The sequence below is a fragment of the Vipera berus genome, assembly GCF_964194415.1.
Source record: "Vipera berus genome assembly, chromosome: 3".
Classification (NCBI taxonomy): domain Eukaryota; kingdom Metazoa; phylum Chordata; class Lepidosauria; order Squamata; family Viperidae; genus Vipera; species Vipera berus.
Window position 1 is genome coordinate 198,674,373 of NC_138204.1, and position 26,921 is coordinate 198,701,293.

Here is a 26,921-nt window from a genome sequence, read left to right on the forward strand (position 1 = left end):
CATGTGATTGACACTCCACCTGTTCTTTATATATGCTGTACCGTTTTAATTATTTTGACCACACCTGTCCACCCCATTAGATATACCAGGAAATCAACTCAAGAAGAAAGCTAAAACTACATTTAATAAGATTGGCTATATTAACAATCTTGCAAATCTTTTGCTATATAGTGGTATCTTGGTACAAAATTGCTTCAAAACTCGTCAAATATGGTACTCAATGCATTTTGATGCAAAAATGTTGTCCCAGTAATTGGTGTTTAATACTCAACACACTGTGATAGGAAGAGGGTGATGGCTGCAGAGAATAGACAGAAGGTCAGCCATGCTGGGAAGGTTACTGCAAAAGAAGGGGTACAGCCACAGAGGATAGACAGGAAGTCAGCTATACTGGGAAGATTGCTAACATAGAAAAAGGACAGGCAGAACGTTTTTCTCAGATGAAACAAAGGGTCATGTGGTGAGTCACGTGGTTTGCTTGAGACTTGTCCTTTTCAGTACTGCCTGAAACCCATTAAAATGTACTGAGGTACCACTGTACCTTTTTCTCCCTTCTATACTCCTGTCAAATAGGGAGGTGTCTGAGCCACTTCTGAATATTATCTATTTGTGAACTGAAAACCTGTTTTGCATCTTGTTGTTTTGTTGACAGAGTTTGCTAATGAAGATATTCTTCCTTATTCTCTGCCTCTTCCTTTCAACTGATGATTAACTACTTTGTGCCAATTTATAGCCACCTTTCCTTATTCTAGGAAGAGAGGGGCACTTTTATTTAAAAAAAAAAAACAAAAAAATCTCAACAAACTAATTATCTCAAGAAGCAGTTTTCTCACAGAGGAAAAAGAACCTCCAAACATTAATTCTGTGTGGTATATTTATTTTAAAATACTAATGAGCAGTGCTTTTTTGTAAAAGAAAAAGGTGCCGGAACTCACACATGTCATACAACCTGCCTTGCCTACCCTACAAGGTTCCATCCAAAAAAGGTGCCGGAACTCCGTTCTGAGCGTTCTATGTGAAAAAAAGCCCTGCTAATGAGAATGTTACATATAGTATATTCACAAGGCTGTTAGGTCTTCTGCCTAGAGATGATATTTAGAGAGAATTCTCATTTTATCAGCTGCATTTTCTTGTTTGTCAATTAAAATATGTTTTGGAATCATTTGGTATGAACTGTTTCCAAATTGATCAGTATTTTCATACTTCACCCAATCAAATTATATAAGTGTCTGGATTTTCTATACATTTGTTTCCACATAGTTTCATCAAAGAAACTAAAATTATTATTTTTTCGTTCAATGGACATTCTTTAGAGGCTCAGGCAAGAGAGCTATTAATGGGGGGAAAAATTGAAAGCTATATTACTCTGATAGTTAAAGAAGACGAAGCAGTTTTTCTCCATGTTGAGCATGTTTAAAAATGTGAAGGGAAACAGTGAACCAGAACATAAAGAGGGTGTTATTATAAGAGACAGATTGGATTTTAGGATTAAAAATGCAACCTACTTTAAACTGTTATAAAGAGAACTAATCAGAAGAAGAAATTAAACAGAATTTTATACTGAGCAGAGAGGTTGGATTAGTGCCATTATTATTATATGTTACAGGAATCACAAGACCTTTGTGGCAGGACCTACCACCTTTTTTTTCCAGTTCTTACCCACTACTTAAGTCTAATACCCTTCATGTCATTCATTTTAGAAGCAGTAGGTTTCCAGACATTTCTACTGAAACTGATCTGAAGGGTTCTTGATGAAAAAAACTGTAGTGAGAAAATGAAAAAGGCTCACCCCCACCAAGAGAGAGAGAGACAAAGACAGAGGTTTATAGGTATAAGAAAGATCAAATATTAAATGTGGCAATATATATTATGTCCAGTTGAAAATAATATATTGTTTCTAAGGGAGAATAATGCAAAATGAATGATAATAAACACAGTCAAACTCTTTTAGATTTTTTTTAATTAAATATGGTTGGATATAAGAATGATAACCAAAACTTGAGATGTTTCTAAATATTTTCAGATTGGATTTATTAGATGCTAATTTCTGAGTTATTTCATTAGAAGATTGACAATGCTGTCTCAGACATCTAATGAAGAATTTGGAAACAGGATAATTTTGGCTATAGTCTACTTTTAATTTATTCTCCACTTTCAAGAAACTGCCTTGGACAATCTATCATCCTGCATAGCTATATAATTCATTTCAAATGGAAAGATTGCTCTACAGTTGACAGGTCTGGCTTTGATCCTGAAAATGTTATTTGTTTCTGAATATTCTTCTCTCATGACACTAGAAATTCCATACAAACAAATTTGTAGAACATCTGTACTTCTGCAACAAAGACAAAAGTGACAGCTGATATTTTGATACTTTTTTCAAAACTACATGTTAAACACATCCTTAAGGTAGAAATGGATAAACAAAGGAAAAGTTATATAGAACAGTTGAATATTAAAACTCAAAATTGGACTTCATACTAAACCAGAAATTCCTGACAAATCAAAGTGAAAAGACATGAGAAATGTAAACACTGTATTGTATCAAAACTAATAGGTGTGCACCATGCTCAGACATGCTGTATAGTTGCAAGTTTATGGACAATGACTACACGTACAAGCAAATGAAAGCAGTTGACCACGTACCCACACACCTGGGCAGAGGTGCACTCCACACTCTTCGGCCACCACCAAGGCAGATGATTTCTGAAACTCCCTCTAAGCGGTATCCAGAAGAACAGGAGAAAGTAAGGGTATCTCCTACTTCAAAGTTAAATCCAATTCTACTTCCAAATTGAGGAGTCCCAGGGTCCTCACAAGGTTCCAGATTGTATTCTAATATGGAAATAAAAAAGTAAATCAGCATCTCATTCAAAAAGTTTCATCTTCTGACAAACAAAAAATCTAATTCAGGCCAAATCATTCAGTATTGCTATCTTATTATAGATCACACATATGAACCTGAAGATAAGTTTAACCTTCAGATACTCCCATTACTACATGCCTACTCAAATAAGTAATAGCAATTCAGTTGAAGCTTATAATCATCCTCAAACATGTTCAACAGAATCTGGGAGAGTCATGTTTATGATTCTAATAGCGGCTATCAATGAGTGATTATCCAAAAAGCTGTGCACCCTGAAAAAAAGATCTATTTTCTTATGAGTTTATTTGAAATATTATGTCTTGCCATTGGTCTTGAAACCACTCTGATGTGCTGTGATGTTCCTGTTACATAACATACTTTACTTTAATTACAGTATTCTTCAACACCAGTAAAACAGACATACTGAGATCTGTGTAATGGAAGTAACATCAAAAGTAATTGCAAAATGCATTTTTAAAAAGAAAAAAAATCAGAAAAAAAGTTAATATTTGGATTTCAGCTTCTCACCCTGCTCCATCTTTGTCACTCTCTCTGAGGTAACTACCGCATTTTCTTCAACCTAAAAAAAAACACCAACTTGTTTTGTGCTCTTACCCGAGAAAGAAATATTAAATCCTTCATATGATATTGAAAAGTCAGAAATAAAGCGCAATTGAGCCCTGAAATTTCCATAGAGACCAGCATTGATTGGAGATGGAAGTTCTGAACCAGTCAGGCGTGCTAGCGGTTGAGTGAAGCTGCGATTTTCAGTGATTAGTAGGTAGTCATGATGATCTTCCAAATGGAAGGTGTGAAAGGTGAACTGCACTCCTATTATAAAAATAAAATTAGACTCACATAGTTAACATGAAACCAATTATATCACTGATTAAACTCATACATTTCATTCCAACCATAGGCTCAGAAAATTAAGCAAGGTTTATTTTATTCTTGCCCTCAGAGACTTCATCTATTTCGTCTCTCTCATCTTTACTGAAACCAGTTTTTTTTTTATTTATTATCCTGCATTTTGAAGGTATTTAACAATAGGGCTAAAAAGTCACTATTTTTCATTTACAAACTAAAAGTAAATGTTAATGTTAAGCCTTTGCCTAAACTAAAATCTAAACTGAACTAAACTGTAAACTACACCAGGGATCCCCAACCTTTTGGGCACCAGGGACCGGTTCCGTGGAAAGAGGTTTTTCTGTGGACCACAGGGTGTGTGGTTTTGTGTGCTGCCTGCATCTCATGGATGGGGCTTTGTTTGTTTGTGTGGCCCAGTTGCTGGCATTAAACAGCCCAGTACTGGTGCATGGACCAGGGATTGGGGATCCCTGAACTAAACGAAATTCCTAACCAGTTTCAATATCTTTTTTAAAAAAAACTTTTTGCTACTATTGACAGTTCAAATGATAACACTTAAGCATAACATTTAGAGTGCATAATATGAAGCATGATTAAATGAAATGTAAATTCATACCTTTTCCATGTGTTACATCCACAGTCCATGTGCAATTCAATGAATTTGGGTACAGTTCAGGATAACCAGGAGACAGGATAGTTCCACTGGGTCCTCTAACATCCCCTCCACATAGAGCTGAAGTTGTAAGGCCAGAATGTAAGGAGGAGAATATAAGGATATCAGCATAGGTAATCATTATGAGTTTACTAAAGAACAACTAGAACTTCTAATGCTACAACTTAAACAGTCTGTAACTGGGAGGACCTTAGGGAAACTATACAATAATCTCTAAGTGCAACCAACATTTACACAAAGTGCTCACAAAGAAACCCAATTAATTCATTGTTAAAAAGTTTTGGTAATAAGTATTCTGAATTGCTAATTACTGTGATTGATTTCAAATAATGAATACTTGAACAATGAAAAAAAATTCTTCCTGTCTGTCTGTCTGTCTGTCGCCTGTCCATCCATCTGAATACCTTATACATTTTTTGAGCGGCAGTGGAAATCAAAGCATATGCTGAAATGTTTCATGTCTACTACATTTTTGTCACCCTTCTTCCAATTATGATAAGGTTTGCAACAATAACTGATATGTAAATTTAAACTGGCTTATTACCATCTTATATTCTATTGTGGGTGTGTTTCTCTACCATCTTTCTGTAATATTTTAACTCATGTATCTGAAAAAGCAAACTTGTTGATAGAAACAGACAAGGAAAGAAATCAATTCTGAAAAGTGGTTTGCTTCTGAAGGAGAAATATTATGACATTATGGTTCCTCTAGAAGATTTCCTTGAGGAATCTTGTGAGCAGCAATAACCATTTGAAATATTGCTTTACAGCATTTTTCCACACATATGTAGAAATATGCTGCAAAATTGAGAAACACTAAATTTCCTGTGATCAGGAAAGCAGATCTCAATCACATATATACACCTCGAGATTTGACATCATTCAGAAGACTGGAGCTCAGAGTTTGCAATAATATATAACAGTTCTAATACTAAAAAGAGCCTTGGTGGAGCAGTGGGCTAATGCCTCCTTAAGTAACACCAGCTGCCTGCAATTAGTGCAGGTTCGCGTCCCACCAGGCTCAAGGTTGACTCAGCCTTCCATCATTCCGAGGTAGGTAAAATGAGGACCCAGATTGTTGGGGGCAATTAAGCTGACTTTGTAAAAATGCCGCTTGGGGTGTGTGTGAAAGCCCTAATAAGCAGGCATATACACAGAATGAAGGCTACTGCTAAGCTTGTAAGCCGCCCTGAGTCTTCGGTGAAGGGCGGGTTATAAATGGAATTAAAATAAAAAATAAAAACAGACTAAAGACAACCATAATATCATACCTAGGAAACATTAAATAAAACTCACACGGTACAAGAAAGAATATGAAAGAGGAACGGCCGATTACAGAAGAGTGGACTTTAAAGTTTTCTGATTTGGTTGAGGTGGTGAAGATCTTGGTTAATTTGAAAGATTATTTGTAAGAACGTTATATCATGTAATGGACAAAAAGGGATGGAGTCTATTTAGGACAAGTATAGGTTGAGAAGTATTATATAGTATTTGAATAATTCTTTTTTCCTTTTTTTCTGTTCTTTTTTTCTCTTTCTATTTTGGGGTTCTTTTTCCTGTTTTTAATGTATATTTAATATTATTAAGGTTTGTCTTATTCTATATAAGCTAGAAAGTGTTTTTTTTTATTTTAGTTTTTTATATATATTTAATATTGCCAAGGTTTGGTTTATCCTATATAAGCTAGAGAGTGATGGATTTTAGAATTTATAGTTGTTAGTACATGGTTGCTTATGTTTGCCTTTCTTTTTTTTTCCTTTTCTTTCTCTTTTTATATATATACCTTGTATTCAGCTCTGGGAAGTCGGGGGGGGAGGGGGGGAGGGGGGGAGGCAGGGGGGGGAGGAGGGAGGGAGGGAGGGGGGGAGGTAGGGGGGGAGGAGGGAGGGGGAAGGGGGGTTTTTTAAAGGAAAATTGTATTTTAAAACTTTTCAATAAAAAAAAAAGAAAGAATATGCTTATTGAAGGCATGAGTTTTAGAATCCACAAGTGAACCCATAACCTAGGTTGTGATCTACCTTTTTTCTTCCCTCCCCACTAAATTACCATTGTTTTAACATTGAAATTGTTTTGTTTTAGAGAACATCCACACAGTATTCATGGTTTATTCAGGAAACAAATCGTCTATACAACATCTTCCAACAAAATGGATACTCATACAACTTTATCAAAAAGTGCCTGACCATTTAAACTGCTACAGCACAATCAATGCAACCTGTGAAATGGATAACACTGCCATACATTAAAAACATCTCAGAAAGCATCAACAGACTATTACAACCACATGGCATCACCATAGCACCATAGCAAATGAACCAACTATTAGGAATTGAAATTCTTTGAATGTTAGAAATGGACACTTGAGGGGATTTGAGTAATTTATAAAAATAACAAAGGCCGGATACAAATAATAAAATAAAATAAAATAAAATAAAATAAAATAAAATAAAATAAAATAAAATAAAATAAAATAAAATAAAATAAAATAAAATAAAATAAAATAAAATAAAATAAAATAAAATAAAATAAAATAAAATAAAGTATGTGGCACTCTCATTTTAAACATGGGTTTATCATTTTTTTAAAAGAACACCTGAACTGTTTATTTTAAATATATATATATATATATTTAGTATAGGTTTTAAACACAGGCTAAAAATACATAGTCCAATGAGAGGACACCACTTCTATGTTACATAGATAGTAGATTTAAGCTGATGAAGAAAGCTACTTTTGTGTGCCAAAAGCTTTGGGCGCTAATTTTGTTTTCCTGATTTTTATCATCAGTGAGTGCATTACAGCAGGGGTGTCAAATTTGCAACGTCACGTGACGTGTCTTGACATATCTCAACTTTTTTTCCCATTGCCGGCAATGGGGTGGGCACGGTTTTGGCATGATGCATCTGGCCCATGGGCCGGCAGTTTGACACCCTTGCATTATAGGATGTACTGGTTTTTGCAATGGGTCTGTCATGCTTTTTAAAAAGAGTATTATCTACAATTTGCCCAAACAACAAGCTAAAGACCAGAGAAGGGATTAAGCAAAAGGAAGCCTCATGACAATGTTTTTTTGGCTTTCCCCAAACCGCACTTTAAAAGCCTGGATGCTGATGACTGAATAACTTGATAGATGGTTAAACTTGCAGTTTAATTTGTAGCAAGCTTGTGCATGCCTACACTTGCCCAGCCCCATTCTGTCTCACATTAAGAAGAGTGATTGGTACTTGTTCTCGACACTGGAAGGTGATGCACAATCAGAGGGAAAATGAAGCCAGGCATCAACTCATTACTTTCCTTGAATTACTTTTATGTTGTAAGGCTAATAACTTATAGTAGCCTTGTTGCTAAGACCAAATAAGGCTCAGCCATTGGGGCCCATCATATATATATTTTTTGCTGACACAAGAACTTGCAATTCTGTATGATGCTTTTGTGGTCATGTATAGGTGTAGTTTCTTTTTCTCTTTAAATTAAGCCATCCTAATTTCAATCTGAAAGATACAGGTTTATAAATTGGGAGCATCTGTTTACTCAATGGACAAATCCCATTGTTTTAGAAGGAAAGAAAGAAAGAAAATCTCATTTACTTAATGAACTGTATACCAATTTAACCACTTGAGGAAGACATTTGTCACAATATGTAATGTTATTGCACGGTAGGGAATACTCTTCACAGACAACTTCTTATTAGTGTTTATTTTTAGGTAGTAAACATGTAGTACATTGTAGCATAAAGAAATATGCCTACTATAGATATTCTCATATGTCCTCTATGAAGTTGATCTATATAGCCTTCAAAATACCTTACAATGTTCCTCTTCAGTTACAAAAAAGAGCACTTAAGGGCTGATGAACACACTCTAATAGTCCATCTTATTCTCATACTATTTCAGGTTCAGTTGTTACAATAAGAAAGTAATCTCAGTTGTTCAGAAACCATTGACAAATCTGAGCCCTTTGCTGAACCCACTACAAGGAAAGGAATGAAATTGGAGAGGTGATGTGTAGGAATGGGCTGAAATTAGATGGCATAAGATTGTTTAGATCCTTTAATTATTTGATGTGATCCACAGCTGCATCCTAGATTATCCCTTTTAGATATGACCTTATTTAGCCTGTAAGCCAAAACAAGTTCAGCCAGGTTCTGTCACTCATACAGACTCTTCATAAGCAGAGACTAAACTTAGTAGTGAAAATAAATACTTTAAACTTTGCAGAAACTTAATGCACATACAGTATTTCATCATTTTTAGTACCGTATTTTCCGGCGTATAAAACGACTGGGCGTATAAGACGACCCCCCCCAACTTTTGAGATGATTTTCAAGATTTTTCGTCTTATACACCGGAAAATCAGTGAGCCCGGGAAGGCACGCCCTCCCCTCTCACTGTGGAGGAAGCAGGACAGGCTGGCGTCTGGCTGGAGCCAGCAGGGCAGTCTTGCGCACGGGCGCGCTCCCCGGCTCCTAAGGAGTCCTCGGGGAGCCATGGCAGGCGCCTCACGCTCTTCCCTCTTGAGGCAGCATCGGCGGAGCCGTCCGGAGCGCTCCTTAGCAGCCAGGGAGTGCGCGCGTGCGCAGGAATGCCCTACCGGCTCCCGCCTGACGCTCTTCCCTCTTGAGGCAGCATCACTCCCCGGCTCCTAAGGAGTCCTCAGGGATGCTGCCTCAAGAGGGAAGAGCGTCGGGCGGGAGCCGGCAGGGCAGTCCTGCGTACGCGCGCACTCCCCGGCTGCTAAGGAGCGCAGCTGGGGAGTGCGCGCGTGCGCAGGACTGCCCTGCCGGCTCCCGCCCGACGCCGGACAGCTCCGCCGATGCTGCCTCAAGAGGGAAGAGCGTGAGGCACCTGCCATGGCTCCCCGAGGACTCCTTAGGAGCCAGGGAGCGCGTGCGTGCGCAGGACTGCCCTGTCGGCTCCTGCCAGACGCCAGCCTGCCCTGTTTCTTCCACAGTGAGAGGGGAGGGCGTGCCTTCCCGGGCTCACTGACTTGCAGCCAAGCCGGAGCCGAAAAGGGCTTTTCCTTCCACCCACCCTTTGGAATAGACGCAAGAGCTCCCGGGGTCTGGCATTTGCAAGGGGGAGGGGAAGGGGCTGAGAGGCTCTTGGGGGTGGGAAGGGAGAGTCACGTTGGAGGGGGGACTGGACTAAGGAGGCTTGAAGTTGCTTTGCAAGAACAGGGGTGCTCGATTGATTTATGTACTATTTTCCGGTGTATAAGACGACTGGGCGTATAAGACGACCCCCCAACTTTTGAGATGATTTTCATGGGTTAAAAAGTCATCTTATACACTGTAAAATATGGTATGTTACTGAAAAATACAATTTTCTGTCAAATTGTAAGTATGCAAGACTAGGCACACTTTAGGAGTGAACACCTTTCCCATAAACTGTGCTTTTAAAACAAATACTAAAAGAATTTAATATTTAAATACTTATTTAAACCTAAAGAAGGCTTTCTGAGTTTATGGAGTTCTTACCTTGCCTTCAACGTATAGGCTGGTCCAAGAGAATAAAACTATTTGATTAGAGTTGTTGCAGTAAAGTTTCATTTTAGTGATAATAAAAAATACAACTGATTCTGGGGGCCCTGTACATGTTTTAGAGAGACTGGAGTTGTGAGATGTATACCATAATATGTGGAAACACTATATTACCCTTACCTGCAAATATGACAGTTATTTGTTCCCACAGAGGAAAATACCGCACTACTATGTTAAGAAAATCATTAAAAATAATGTTTCTTATATTATTTCTTAATAATTGTTCAGAATGGAAAGAGGTGTGGAATTGATTTCTAAATATATTTTTCTCAAATGGCAAATTAGGTTGCCTACATCACTTATCACAGATATAATTACAAGATTTTTGTAGAGACCCTGTAATATTCAGTACATGTAGACAGACAGGCCTCTCTCCCTCCAAAAATCAAATTTATACAGAAAAAAAAATACTATTGTTGTCTCAATAAATATAATGAATTTGTCTTTGTTATCAATATGGGCAAAGCTGACTATTCATACCATCACAAGTTGGAAGTGGATGACTCCACCAGTGGTTCTTTTCACAAAGCAAAGGCTCTTCATGATTTAATCTATAGCCTGGGTCACACCCAAATGACACAGTTGATCCAATAGAAAAATCATGCCCATAACGATGACCATGTACAGGTATACCAGGGTCCAAGCAAGAGTACGTATTAACCATTACACCTGAAGTTCAGAGAAAAAGAAATAAACAATAAATTAACAACATGATACCCTGATAATGACATGACAGCAGTGTTCCAATATTTGAGGGGCTGCCACAAAGAAGAGGGAGTCAATCTATTCTCCAAAGTATCTGTAGGCTGGACAAGAAGCAATGGATGGAAACTAATCAAGAAAGAGAAGCAACCTAGAACTAAGGAGAAATTTCCTGACAGTTAGAACAATTAATCATTGGAGTTGCCTCCAGACATTGTGGGTTCTCCAACACTAGAGTTTTTAAGAAGAGATTGGACAACCATTTGTCTGAAATGGTATATGGTTTCTCAGTTGAAAAGGGGGTTAGACTAGAAGACCTCCAAAGTCCCTTTCAAAACTCTTGTTATATTGTTATTCTATTAAATGAGACATTTAACTACATAGAGATAGTTCTTGACTTATGAACACAACTAGGACCAGAATTTCTGTTACTAAGCAAGGCAATTGTTAAGTGAATTGCACCCAATTTATATGACCTTTTTTATGATTGTTAAGTTACTCATTTGGTCATTAAGAGACTCTGGTGTCTCCCATTGACTTTGCTTGAAGGAAGCTGACTGGAAAGGCTACAAATGGTTATCACGTGAACCCAGGATGCTGCAACCTTCATAAAATACATGCCAGGTGCCAAACACCTGAATTTTGATCACATGGCTGAAGTGATGCTGTGATGGTCGTAAGTGTGAGCTCAGGCCATAAGTTACTTTTTTCAGTATTGTTGTAAGTTTCAATGGTCGTTAAATGAATGAATGTAACTCGAAGATTACCAGTATATAATACATTTTCAGGAAGATTTTAAAAGGAAGGAATGCATATAAAATAGGAGACATGACTATCAAAGTGTTAGTCTATTCCTAACAGTGAGGACAATTAATCAGTGGAATAGCTTGCCTTCAGAAGTTGTAGATGTTTTATCACTGGAGGTTTGTAAGACAAGATTGGACAGTCACTTATCTGAAAAGATATAGGGTTTCCTGCTTGAGCAGGGGTTGGACTAGAAGACCTCCAAGATACCTAAGCCACTAAGACCTGAGTTTGAACTTTACATTGATCCCAGTAATATATCAACAATTTTTTAAGTTAAGAGAAAAACAAACAGTTTTTACAGTGTGACAGTATTACCTCCATCACTCTGAAGTAGAAATATTCATAATAACTTTCAGCCTTTCAACCTTTCCATCCCTTCACTTTCAGGCTTTGAAAGCTGTATTTGGCATTTGGTACTTCCTATCCTGTCATCAGTGGAGGAAACTGAGGGTTTATTCCCCTACAATCTTCACTGCTATGTTTGAAAAGGAAGTCAATGTTTTGACCCACCACTCCACTCTAGTAAACATTTTCCAGATCTTTTTTTAGTTTGTGCATTTACTCTTTTCGATATCACAAACAATGAATTTTTGATTTAATCCATCTCTACAAATCAGATATCCAAATTAGCCATGCCTGTGGGAAATGATGGTAACTAGGATACTGTAACTGGAGACCTATTATCATTACTTGGCTAATATGCAACAAACTAGGGGAGCTCAGCATCCACCTTAAGGTTACAGGAGTCAGGGAAAGAAACTTTCACATTTACAAACTTTCACATTTACAAACTTTCATATTTATGATTAGTAAATATATTGGTTAAGAGGGTCCACTTTTCACTGTTTTGTGCAGGTCTCATGACCAGTCTGTAAGCACTGATGAAAAAAGGGGTAGCTAAGACCATGAAAGATATTTATACCAGTATTTATATATATATAGTTAGGGAACAATAATGCACAGTATGTTTGCGAAAGAATATGGAGAAAAAAATTACTTACTTTCATAGTGGATTTTGAATCCATTATTAGATCGACTGTTATCTGTTGTAAACAAGAGATAAATGAAATTGCTGCTGCTGAATAAAAATTGAGGGACTTGTGTACCATTGTAAGATCCAAGGAGTGGTGACAAAAGATTTGGTCCATCATGTACTTCAAGAACATCATAATTGAGTTCTGTCTGGAATCTAAGTTGGAGAAGCACACAAAGAGACATAAAATATAATCAAAGACTGCATGCTCAGAATATTATTACACTTGCTATTTGGAAAAAAATATATATCATTTTCTATGTCTTTCAAAATCCTATTCCAATTACGTTTTTCAAATACTAATTGTGAGCAGAGTTTATTCCTTTATTTCATCACTGTTCTAAAATCATGGCAGATATTACTATAGCATGTCCCAGAAGTCCATATGTTTCTGAACATCGTTGAATACAAACATTTCACCTTTCAACTGTGCAATACAGCAATTTCACTTCACTTCAGTGGACTGGATTTTGGATTTAGATTGGATTTATTAAATTTATATGCCGCCCTTCTCTCTAAGGACTGTATAATGAAGGAAGCCATGTGGTAAAATTTACAATCTAGATTCTCCTAATCTAGGAATTAAGCTTGGAGGAAAGATCCTAGGTGTACGGGCAAGGTTGTCAACTGAAGTAACTTTTGTGAATTATATTTATAGACCATCCTTTTTCAGGTATTTGTTTGAGCACATCATTTTAATAAATGCTTTCCATGTGATTTACTTTATTATTATTATTATTATTATTATTATTATTATTATTATTATTATTATTATTATTATTATTATTATTATTAATTCGGTTTATATACCGCCCTACTCCCAAAGGATTCAGGGTGGTTTACAAGGCAAAATTTAAAAACAATACAATATAAAATTAAAATTAAATTAAATTAAGTCTAGCCCCAAAAAATCAAAATCACAATTTAAAACATTAAAACCCCTCAGTCCAGACCAGATAGCTCAAAGAGCCAGGTTTTTAGGTCCCGGTGAAATGAACAAAGGTCGGGGGCAGTCCGGAGTTCCGTTGGCAGTTGATTCCATAGGGCAGGCGCACCCACAGAGAACGCCCTCCCCCTGGGGATCACCCATCGGCAATCCTTGACCAGCGGTACCCTGAGGAGGCCCTCCCTGTGGGAGCACACAGGACAATGGGAAATTGACGCTGGCAGCAGGTGCTCCCTCAGATAATCCAGACCCATGCCATTTAGGGCTTTATAGGTCATCACCAGCACCTTGAATCTCACCCAGAGGGCAACTGGAAGCCAATGCAGCTCGCAGAGAAGAGGTGTTACATGGGAGTATCGGGAGACTCCCATCACAACTTGCGCAGCTGCATTCTGCACCATCTGAAGCCTCCAAGTGGTCCTCAGGGGCAGCCCCATGTAGAGAGCATTGCAGTAGTCTAGCCAGGAGGTCACAAGCGCATGGGTGACTGTGCGTAGGGCATCTTGGTCCAGATAGGGCCGTAACTGACACACCAGGCAAACCTGGGCAAACCCCCCTGGCCACGGCTCCTATATGATCTTCCAAACTGAGCCGTGAATCCAGGAGGACGCCCAAGTTGTGGGCCCTATCAATGGGGGGTAACACCTCACCCCCCATAGTTAACGATGGAAAAGATTGGTTAGTCTGAGATGCCGGTATGCACAGCCAATCAGTCTTGGCAGGATTGAGACGAAGCCTGTTTCTCCCCATCCAAACCCGGACCGCCTCCAGGCAATGGGACATCACGTTGTGGGCATCACTTTAGTTTGGCTTTTTTTAAAAAAAAATGAATGTGAAATACTATAACATTAAATATTTTGCAAAGGCAAACATCTATAAATATCTAAGTCTGGGCAGTTATTATATTGGATTCAGTCAGAATTTGAATCAACTGAACATAATAAAGCTTGCAATAGTGGCAAATATCTGTACCACAGGTGTAGGATGACTGACACTAACATCCCCTAAACTCTGCTGAAGATGTTACCTAGACTGGTAATGAAATGTTCAGAAACCAACCCACAAGCTTGGAGAATGAACCTTCACCCTCATAATGAAGCTTATCTAAGCCTGTTTGACTAACTGAAATTTGATTGGTTTCTATATATCCACATAGGTTTATCTTGATCGAACCATTTCTTTTACCTCATAATCAAATCTTTATTGAATAAGCTATAATGCAAATTTTTAAAAGTAAAAATCCTATAAAATAAATATTAATTGAAATTACTGAAAGAAAATAACAGCCAAATAGATATCATCAATTTGCTAAGACAGAATGTTTTGATCTTAGCCACAACATAGTCTCACTGCAAATTTCTCACTATCAATTTTTTCTACCTCTTGTGTAAGAGGGATATGCAAATATTATAATACATTTATTTCTTAAACAAATTTACATGGCTGTTCATCTACCTGAAGAATTTTGGGTGGCAAACAAGAATTAAAAAAAACAAAACCATAATATATTTAGAACAAAAAAAACTAAAATAAACAACAACAACAACAAACAAAACACATTGTGGTCTGGATAAAACTTGCATCCATTAATGAACAATACCACCCTAGCTTCATTAACAGGTCTTCACTGCTTTCCTGAATGCCAACAGAGACTATCCACTTTATAGGGGATTCCTATGGTGTAAGGCAGACACTATGACACTTTAGTGACCTCAGCAGGCACACAGTTTTCCAAGAGGATGTGGAGCATACTCACACTGCCAAACCTAGTAGGATGGGCAAAATGCATCAGTGCCCTTTAAACCTGATGACAAGCATCTTGAATTGAACTCAGAATACTATTGGGAGTCACCAAATAGTAGCTGTGTTCCATGGGTGAAATGTTACTGCCTATGTTGCTGCATTCTGGACCAACATAACTTCGGCGTGGTCTTCAAGCACATCTCTAAATGGGAACCGAGAGCTCGGTGACTCATGAGGTTAGAACACTAGGCTGATGATCGACAGCTTCGTGTTTGAGACCTGTTCCTGCTGCAGGGCAGGGTGAGCTATAATCACATGCTTCAGCTCCCACCAACCCAGCAGTTTTAAAATGGGCAACCGCAAGTAGATCAATAGGTACCACAGGGACATGAAAAGTGCCCCCAACTGGACATTTCCCAAGCAATGGTTATCACCGGCAAATCCTTTCCCCACAGAAGGAATTTGGTGCTTCTGTCAGAGAAGTATTAAAACTGATCAAATCATGAGGGACTTTGAGCAGCATATCTCAATCTAAGAATAAGCACAACTTACAGATAAGATGTGTGTGTGCAAAGGCTCTTCTAACCACAGCTGCCACCTGCTCTTCAAACAAAAGCTGTCTGTCCAGAAAAACATCAAGATTGCAGACCAAACGTAACTTAACTTTTTTGAATCACTCAAAGATTATATTGAGGGTTTTAAGTGCCTTCTAAACTATCTTTTCAGGAAAACAAGCATAGGTTTGTATTGAATTATTATTATTTTTTCAGTGGAGCTGGTCTTTAAGAGCCTTGGTGAAGCAGTGGGCTAATGCCTCCTTAAGTAACACCAGCTGCCTGCAATTAGTGCAGGTTCGCATCCCACCAGGCTCAAGGTTGACTCAGCCTTCCATCCTTCCGAGGTAGGTAAAATAAGGACCCAGATTGTTGGGGGCAATAAGCTGACGTTGTAATAATGCCGCTTGGGGGGGAAAGCCCTAATAAGCAGGCATATACATAGAATGAAGGCTATTGCTAAGCACATTGGTTTGTGCTTAAATTGTAAGCCACCCTGAGTCTTCGGAGAAGGGCGGGATATAAATGGGATTAAAAATAAAAATAAATAAAAATAAAAATAATGTGCAATCTGTCCTCTTGAACTTTGTTTACTGAAGGTGAAACTGAGTGTCTTGTTTATATAGAGAACACTTAATAAATTATTAAATCAGGCATGACTGTATAGCAATTTTTTTCTCTCCCCCACACCCACTAAGAAACAAACACCAAAATTCGGGAAAAAAAAACATTACTAATGCTAATTGTTCTGTGAAGACAAGAATTTTCGCTATATTGCCTAAGACAAAGTTATGTTCAAAAGAGTAATGCACATGTTTAATTCAGCAAATCATTTGTTGAAAATTGATTTAAAATATTAATTGATAAGTTTATATATGCCTCTTCACTAAATGAGATTTAATTATTAAAATAAAACATGGTTTAGTTATAAAGACACATAAGCCCAGGTTTAATATCATTCCTCAGATGTAGCAAAAAACAAAACAAAAAAAAAACAACTCAGTACCTAAGCAACTAAGAAAATCCAAAGAACATTAAGCTTACCTGCATTCAGATTTTAAAATATATGGTACAATATTATTCTGGGAAATGAATTAATGGTTTTATGATCAAGAGCCAAGTTCATTTGTCTAATGACGGAGATGAGCACCGGCCCCTAGAGTTGGAAACGACTAGCACGCATGTGCGGGGGAACCTTTACCTTTACCTTTTTAATTATGTTTAAATTGTCACAGTAAGATAAAAATACTAATGCATATACCTTCTCTAGTTGTTTCCTATCTTTGTGATAATACATCAACCTGTAACATTTAACAGATCATGTCATCACTTTTCCAATTGAAGGAAAAAGGGAAACATGTTGTTCAAATCTATGGAACTTAGAGTCTTATTCAGGATCAGTTGCATGAATTTTCGATTTGAAAGATAGCTGCAAAAATGGATGTCAGATCTTCTAAAAACAAATAAATATGTAAATTAGCTCTTCTTCACCATGTTTTTTAGAATTTGGCTAACCTGGATAATTCAGCTAAATACTTTATATCAGAAGCAGAGATTGGCTTAGGTAGTTTAGCACCATTGAAAAGGGTAAACAGTATAGTGGAACAGTCATCTAAGCTAAATTTCCAGCAAGAATGGTGCTGTTTGAGAATTATATCAGTAGCAGAAAATTTGTAGGGATAACTAATTGAGCTTCTGAATTCAGAGAAAGAAAGAAAATGTGATGAAGTCAGAGCTACCTTTAAACTTTTAAATTCTTGTTTATTCATCCTGTATGGATATTTCCACTGTCACATAGGTATTGAGAAAAGACATTGCTACAGTAAGAATAATAAAAAATGTGTGTTACGTTTTGTATACTACTGTTCTCATTTCAATATATGTAATACATCAGATGATATTTGGAGTAGGAAACAGATAGTTCAAGAAAGATTCTTTTCCATCAAACCTTGAACTCTGAATATTTGGAGTAGCCCTAAATTGGTGACTTTATTGTTGTTATATTTTTACTCCCTTGTAATGTGGCCAAAGTCTTTGAATTGTGTTAGGCTATAAAAATCTATAAGATAAAACAACTTTTTATGTAATTTTGGCAAATAACAATTTCTGTGAATTTATTTATTATGGAAATGTTCCATGAGAAAATTTCATTTCCAAATTTTAAAGTAAAATATTTACTTCTTAGACTTCTCAGTGTTCAGGATTAAGGGGTTTTAGCATATGTAAAGGAAACATATATATTATAGAACAACATTCCATTCTACATGAGAAATGTAGAACAGGGTGGGGCAATCTGTAATTCCCACAAGGGCCCTTCACTGATTTTTCTTTCTTTCTTTTTTCAAATATAAAAATAGAAATGTTTTTGGGGAGCCTTCACATCCCCATCTCCACCTGATCAAAAGCAGATGTTTTGTTTTTGATACCAGTACATTACAAGTTGTGCTGACTTGCTTCCAAAGTAGAGGGGCAGAGTTGCATCTCAAACCACTGTCTAGGTACAGTATAAGGTAGGGAATCATAGGCTTAGAGAAAGTGAAGTTAGTAACAAAAGGAAAAGAAAAAATAGTGATTAAAATATAGATTTTCCTCTTTTACTATTTTCTGTTCTTTCCCTTTCTTTACATCTTTTTTGAGATATATCTTTCAGAATTATGAAGAAGAGTTTTGAAGATGACTGAGAAAATCAACCGCAACAGCAGCAACAACAAAGCCATAATAATTCCAAAACATCAAGTGGAACACCACTTGAACACAATTGCCATTGAGAAAATCAACACCAGTCATTTGCAAATGGCAGCTTTACTTGAAACCGTTTACATCCTTCAACAATAACTTTAACATCATCAAACAACACCTGTCTATCCTAGGTTCTTGACAAATACAGCCTAAACATTAGTCAAACAATCTATGCATGCGTGCGCGCGCACACACACGCACACATACACATTTTTTAAAAATAATTACCACTGTTATGTTCAAAAATGAGACATTTAATGTAACCCATGCTTTTATGGATTATATCCTATATTGTACTAGGTCTACTCAAGCATAGTTGTATTTATCTCTTAATGATCCATAAGATACTTATGGTAATCTCAGAAAAAAGTAGATAATCACAATGGTATCTGCTTTATCTTCCAGGAAATACCACTGAAATGCACAGTGCTTTTATTAATGGATGGAATATAAAGCCATCATGACTAATTAGTAACCATCAAGATATTTCAGGGTATCAAAGTATGGCTGTGTCCTGGATCTAAGTTATCTATCTATCTATCTATCTATCTATCTATCTATCTATCTATCTATCTATCTATCTATCTATCTATCTATCTATCTATCTATCTATCTATCTATCTATCTATCTATCTATCTATCCAGTCAGTCAGTCAGTCAGTCAGTCAGTCAGTCAGTCAGTCAGTCATCAAATTTAGAGACCATCCATCACACTCTCAAAGCGAGAGTGGGCAGTAAACACTTCAAAACATTAAAACTATATAAAAATACTATATTTCAATAAAAGGAAGCAAGTTCCATTGGAGAGTTTGAAATTATGATGTCTTAGACAACCAAAACAGTACATAAAAAAAGTTTAAAACTAAAAACAAAGATTGAAGAAAGACAATTTTCTAAACACATATGTATGTATTCTGTCCTGACATTACAGAACCTCTGTAGAAGCCTCTACTATAATCTAATATCCTGTATATAAATACATCCTAATTGTAACCTTGGTGGAGCAGTGGGCTAATGCCTCGTTAAGTAACACCAGCTGCCTGCAATTAGTGCAGGTTCGCATCCCACCAGGCTCAAGGTTGACTCAGCCTTCCATCCTTCCGAGGTAGGTAAAATGAGGACCCAGATTGTTGGGGGCAATAAGCTGACTTTGTAAAAATGCCGCTTGGGGGCCCCAAAAGCCCTAATAAGCAGGCATATACATAGAATGAAGGCTATTGCTAAGCACATTGATTTGTGCTTCTTAGATTGTAAGCCGCCCTAAGTCTTCGGAGAAGGGTGGGATATAAATGGGATAAAAAAACAACACTATCATCAAAGTATGTTACAGAATAGTTGGGATTTTACATAGAATTTTCAGAACTTGTTTATTCCATCACTTTGAGCTTACAAAATAGAAACAGCCTCTTCATCTCCATTAAACCCTTAAATAGTAATATTTGAGTAAATAACCTCTATCACTGAATCCATTGGATAAGAATGATATACATTCAGTGACCCAGACTCCTCTGCAAGCTTTTACTGAAGTATAAATAAAAGAAAACATGATTAATAAAATTGGCTTCTGATATATAATGCTACAGAATCAATAATAATAAAAGCTCTTTTAGCAGATGTCCTTTGAATCTACTCTAGTTGCAACAGACAAGATTTTTTTTACCAGACCACCATTCAAAAAAAAACTGTAATAAACATCCTTAGGTATTGCATTCCTAGCAGAAAATTCTCTTAAATTTCTTAAACTATGTCAATTTGCATCACTGTGTAATAATTGCATAAATAACCCATTTAGACTATTTGTATAATGAAGCCACAAATGATGAAAATCACTCCAGACATCCAGATTTGTCTCATCTGTAATGATGTCATGACAAAAAGAATATACACAGTGCAAAAGAATTTTGGATTTAATGGACATTCAGAAGCAATGGACACCTCCCTCCTACTCTGCTGGTCTATTAAATTGAGGTTTTATTTTTCTGCTGTAATGTCTTGGCCATCAGTTAAAAGTAAAAACAGAAGGAGGAAAAATAAAGCTTTTGTCAAGACCTTTCAAATGTAATTTTGATAGAGTGTCCTGGTTCTGCTTCAATCACCCACTCACAATTCAAGGAGTCTTTATAATAGCCAGGCCAGCCTGGAGAAAGGATGACTCCACTGGGGGCTGCAAAATGTCCACCACATGGAGCTATAAAGAAGAAAACAACAAGTTGTTATTGTCAAGGCTACAACAGTAATCATGCTCAGATTTCTGAAATAAAAGAAAATCACAAGAGTAGAAAGAAGGACTGGAAAGAAGGAACTACTGTAGTTTATCTTCAGAGTGAAGTCAACGTGAAGTATAAATCAAACTAAATCAGAAATAAATTAGTGCAGCCATAAACTGGCATTGTAATCCAGGATAATAGAATAACAAGTTCCTAGTTCAGATTTTACCACTCTCACCAACTCACTAATTCAACTGAGGGCAAGATAGAATTTTTATTCATTTATTTAAAATTTGCTTTTAAAGCATTGCCCTAACACCCAAGGATGTGTGCAACATTTTTTTGTATATTCTTCTCTGTGATTAAAAGGAAGGAATTACTGAGAAACAAGAGGTCCTGTCCTACTACCACTAAGGTTTAGATTTTTGTTTGTCTCTGACTTTTCTCAGTACCTCCCTCCCATGATTATTGTTTGTTTGTTTGTTTGTTTGTTTGAAGGGGAGGATTTTCAGTTTCAGATCTGAACTATATTTTTTATATCCAATCCAAACGAAAAAGCTTCACAAGCAATGTGCTTCTGTAAATAAGTCATTAAATTACTATTTGGAGCATGGGGATATTAACACCTCTTTTATGGTTATTACAAAGTCTATTCAAATTGTTACCTAAAGGCAGTGGCACTCACAATAAGTAAGTCCCAAGTTGTGGGACACAATAAGTAAGTCCCAAGTTGTGCCATTGCTATATCTTTGTGTGTCATGGTGTCACAATATAGAGTGACCCTGTTTTTATCAACATACCCATCCCTAAAAATGTTTTGCCTTTAAAAATCATCTCAATGTGTCAAATAAACTGTTTTAAATGCTAAAATGTGCTTTATTTGTACAGCACATTTTACATGCTCCAACCCCTTCTCATAAAACTGACAGCTTTCAACATACCCTCAGACTGTATGAAATGAAATTGAAAAGAATTCATATTTTACAGCAATGGGAAAAGACTTTAAAGCCCTATTTAGTTTCATGAAGTCTGAATATGGATTCTCTCCCCTCTTGTCTTTCCCACCCACAGATAAAAAAGAACAGCTAATTTCTCTAAGGGAATGTAACAGCAGGTTCTTGTGAAAAATTGATAGATGAATGGATTCTGAATTGGCAATAGCTCCTTTATGTATTTACAATATTACATATTAGCAAGTTCTGAAAAAAATATCAGTAGGGAATCTACTTGAGTAAAGTACAATATGTACTTGCACTTGTTCTTAAAGGGAAACATATTTTCATGAACTAATATCTATGGAGATTCTCAATCATCCAAGTCATGTTTGTCCCAAGATGCTTTTCCAAAAGGCAATTGGACTTTCTTTCTTTTTTTCTTTTAAAACTGAAGAAGCTTATTGGATGAGAAGCAGGGGAGGGAGAAAGGGAGGGAGGGAGGGAGGGAGGGAGGGAGGGAGGGAGGGAGGAAGGAAGGAAGGAAGGAAGGAAGGAAGGAAGGAAGGAAGGAAGGAAGGAAGGAAGTCCAGTTGGAAAACCACCTTTGGGACATTTCCACAAATAGGCTGGAGAAATTAATTTGTTGTCCGTGTCTGAAAGTTCATACCACTTATATTTAGAAACTGACTTGATATGATTATGCCAGTACAAACATATCTCTACATGTGTGTTACATGAATAAAAATGTAAGATCAAAATTGTCTGCTGCATTTTGTTCTTCACACTGATCAATGGTAAGGCCACAGTAGCAATCTACTATTTAGAGTCTCCATAATTGGTCCTGAGTGCCAAACTGACTCCAATACTGAAGAGTATGAAATAGAGTAATGTATGAACAATATTGCATTAAGCATTAGTTGATGTCTCCTCATTTTCTCCCATTCATCTTTATTGGGTGATGTTATGAACTCTGAAGATGACAAGAGCCTGAATGGCTGCAGCCTGTGGTTGAGGTCAGTTTGTGACTCACTGGAAATAGTAGCATACAATGCCAGTTCTGAGAACAAGGAGATGATTTCTGAATTTGGGAGACAGTTAAAGCTTAGAATGTGTCATCAGCTAACAAAAGCTTAGGAGCAGGGACCATCATATCTCCTTGAGTGAAATGAACATCATCTCTAATATTGAAAAGGCCTAAAACTCCAAGGTCTTCTCTCATGGTTGTGAATAATGTTCTGTTAGTGGAACTGTTTTCTAGCCACTGTTTCTTGGTTTCTCCTTATTCCTTGCTCTGCAAATAGTAATTTGGATTATGATCCATGATTTAAGCTTATACATTTGATGGAAATGTTTGCTTGCTGCCACTCAGCTTGGCACAGGATATCGTATCGTATATATATACGATAGAACCACAGACAGAATCAGCACTTAATCAACACTTAATCCCCCACCCAATCAGAGCACACCTCCACCCACAGAACACACCCCCTCTGGCAGTTTAAAAAAGAGGAACAAACAGCCACTACCACATGCTTCTCCCAGAAGAAGGAAGCTGAAGCCACCAGCCTGAGGATGACGGATGGGATTCCGTCGAAACGTTGCTCCTACACCTTCAACTCTACGCGGAAAAAAACCCAAATGACCAAAGATCCACATACAGACACCCGCGAAAACCTATATATATATATATGTGTGTGTGTGTGTGTGTGTGTGTGTGTGTGTGTGTGTGTGCGTGTGTGTGTGTAGGTCTTGGCGTATGTGGGTCTTTTCCCGTGTAAGATTGATAGTGTCTTGGCGATGTTTCGATGAGGTCCCACTTTTCATCTTCAGGCTGGTGCCGTCTCTCTATAAATATTGGTGAGGGTGTGTGGGGTGCTGGCTTTGTTGCTGCAAGCGGGTTGGTTGGCTGTGTTGTTACATGTTGATTGGTTGATGGGGTTATTGTTTGTGGATTAGTCGGCTGTTTTGTAACATACTGTGTGGCTGAGGTGTTGGCTGTGTGCCATTAGTCTTTTGTGTTGTAACGACCTGGATAATGGGCTGTGTGATGACATCCTGAGCTCTTGTGTAGTGATATCCTGAGTTCTGTGCTGTAACATCCTGGGTGGTTGGCTGTGTTGTGACATCCCGAGCTTTAGCATTGTAACCTCCTGAGTTCTGTGATGTAATGTCCTGAGCAGAAGGCTGTGGTGTAACATCCCGGTCTTTGGTTTGGCTTTGAGTTTGCGGTTTGGCCTTGTGTTCATGGCGTGTGTCAGTTTGCTTTGTGTGGGGGTCGGGAGGGTGCAGCAGCTGGAGATGCCACTGTGGTTTGGCTTCTGGATGGTGGTTGCATTTCGTCTATGGGGTGGGTTTGGGTTTGAGTCTGGTGAGGATGATTGGTGGTGGCGTCCTGTGTTGTTGTGGGTCCGGTGTCGGTTTTCGTGGCTGGGACTCATTTGTTATTATTAAAAAATCAAGATAGATAGATAGATAGATAGATAGATAGATAGATAGATAGATAGATAGATATTTTAGAAAACCAGGAATTTCCATTTGAATGTTTTAAAATCTTTCAGTTACTGTAGATAAAATCAAACCTGTCACTAAATATACCCAAATAATATAGGATATTATTTTACTTGCATTTAATTGATTAAACATGCTATAATTATAATTCCGGATGTTATCAATATTTCACTGAAGTTTATCTGAAGCAGAAATAGCCTTTGCAAGACTGAGCATTTCGGAAATCCTATCAAAATAGAATTGTTCAAATATCACAATCTTAATCACATAAAATTGCATTTACTATTGTATTAAAAAGTGTAGAAAAACTTCCTAACATGATAATATGTTATTTGCTTATCAAAGAAAAAATGGACTTCAGTACAAATATCTGTTATATATTCCCAGGAAATGAATTTTAACTATAATGATTTCATGTAATTGGAAATACTTCTGTGCCTAAGATGTTTAAAATTTTATAAATAATTATTCTACAGCAATCAGTTTTTATTATCCTTCAAAACAGTAACAGCAAAACAAAACATTGTTGTTACATTAAATTGACCATGATAGGGTATATTACTAAATTAACTGAATGATTGAGCACATTATTAACCAAATAGAGCACTGCTTTAATTTTAATGCTACATTAAAATAATAAGCTAAAAGTAAGCTACTAGTAATTTCAATAAATTTTAGATATTCTTTCATAAATAAACTAAGGAGTTTAAATTGTGCCAGCTGATAAATATTTTTTATATATTTAAAGAAGAGAGTTATCATTCAATCCAGTTATGTAATCGATAACAATAAATTATTGATATATTATCTGAAACCATGTAGGAAATTATGGCAGTGTAAAATATTTCAGGTATTTTTTTATTATTATTGACCTTGTAAACCCTGAATTCGGGGTACAGTTGGGATGATTGAATGGAAGTGAGCATTTACTGATCGGATGCCCTTCCTGACACCTACACAGAGCTCACAGCAGATATTTTGTCTTTGCGCCCAGAGAGAGAAATATCTGCAACTGCTTAGGACTGAACTCACAGGTCTCCTGATTATGGGGCAAGAGCTCCACCTCTAGGTCACCACATCAGTCAGTGTAAAGTTATTTGAGTAGTTTAGAAAATAGATTTATGGACCTAGAAGCTTTAGATATGACAATGAGCAACTGAAAACTGTTTCACTTGGGAAATGTGGAATATGAACAAACATATAAAAAGACCACCATGTACAGTATTTAGCCTCCTGTGCCGAATATTTAATATATGCAAGATTTAATAACTTAGATTATCACTCAAGATAATCTTATCAGATGATATTTGCATAGATTTCATCCTCATCCTCATCCTCATCATCTTCATTATCATCAGGACAAAAATAGATGGCTGTGAAATTCACCCATTAGGTTACAGATTAAGAACAAATATACAATATATATTAACTTTAAAACAAAAACTATAAAAAAAGTTACAAATACCTCCACACTTAGGGATAGGTCCACTCCACATGACTTTACCATCCATTAAAACACAAGTAATTGTTTCAGTTCCTTGAGTTTTAATAAAACCATCTTCACAAATCACAGAGATAGAACTTCCCAGTTGAAAATTGTCTCCAAACCTACGTGCGTTGATTGGTATACCAGGATCAGGGCACTCATTATGTCCAAATGCTTTAAATCATGAAGAAGATGAGAAAGGAATAGGGCAAAGGTTTAAAATTATCAGTTATATTTCAAAGTTCTTTGAGACCAGGTTTCAGATATTCCACTTTTTATTGACCTCTAAATTAATCAATGTTCATACTATCATAGGTGCACTATGCTCTATGATATACTAATTTTCACCCAATTATATTTATTGCATTAGTTCCGCACTAGTTGATGAATATTTTCAAACGTTGCTTTGACACATTTTTCCCAATTTGCACATTTCAGCTTAGTTTCTCGTCCACTGAAGAACTGAAGTACAAAATTAAAAGGGAAACTAAAGGGGGGGGGGGTTAATTTTATTATATGTTTTAATTCAAGAAGTGCAAGTTAGTTTGGTTGATTTTACAATTAAAATTACTTTCATGTTCTTTGTATGTGAGATAGGTAGATAGATAGATAGATGATAGATAGATAGATAGATAGATAGATAGATAGATAGATAGATAGATAGATAGATAGATAGATAGATAGATAGGTAGGTAGACAGATAGACAGACAGACAGACAGACATATAGGTTGCCCAATACCACATTGGTGTCTGTTTTAATTTGGTAACTATGTGATAAATTCCATATTCAAAATTTTAATAAATCCTAAATATGGCAATTGTAGGCAGTATATTGATAATCTTACTATTATTATTAAGTGGATGCAAAATTAAAAACAGTAAAACTAAAGGCATCATTATAATAGTTTTGCTAACACAGAAAGTTTTTGTGTTATTACCATAAAGTTATCCTTTACATTTCTCTTTTAGCAGACACCCTTTCTTCTATTCATATGAATGAGACAGAGTCAATTGTTGACAAAGTCAAGTGGCTTGAGGGCAATAGCAATTTGTCAAACTTCGTAATTTAAAAGCAGAACAAGAACTGTGACAATTTCTGATTCAGGTTGTATATTCTTCATCTCTCTCAGGAGAAAAACAGAAAAGGAGAGAGAGGAAGGAAAAATAATCAGTGCAACTCTAAAGAGCTTTTGCACTTGTCCTCAGTGTTCGATGATCTACAAATATTTTCACTCACCTACAAGAGTGACTACTAATAAGTTAAGTAGCATGGTTTTAAGAGAGACTGAAGGAGGCATTATGGACAGGATGGGAT

At 36.7% G+C, this 26,921-nt stretch overlaps 1 protein-coding gene across 1 annotated transcript in view; it reads right to left on the bottom strand.

Moving 5' to 3' along the window:
* Positions 1-26,921, bottom strand: part of CSMD3 (CUB and Sushi multiple domains 3) — a gene marked incomplete at its 5' end in the record, with an annotated part of 687,334 nt that overhangs the window by 234,478 nt on the left and 425,935 nt on the right. Inside the window, 7 exons of the mRNA XM_081322366.1 lie at positions 2,647-2,835; positions 3,482-3,697; positions 4,350-4,466; positions 10,426-10,614; positions 12,456-12,643; positions 20,519-20,657; positions 25,585-25,779. Coding sequence (XP_081178492.1) covers positions 2,647-2,835; positions 3,482-3,697; positions 4,350-4,466; positions 10,426-10,614; positions 12,456-12,643; positions 20,519-20,657; positions 25,585-25,779 — 1,233 coding nt within the window. The remainder of the gene's footprint in view (positions 1-2,646; positions 2,836-3,481; positions 3,698-4,349; positions 4,467-10,425; positions 10,615-12,455; positions 12,644-20,518; positions 20,658-25,584; positions 25,780-26,921) is intronic.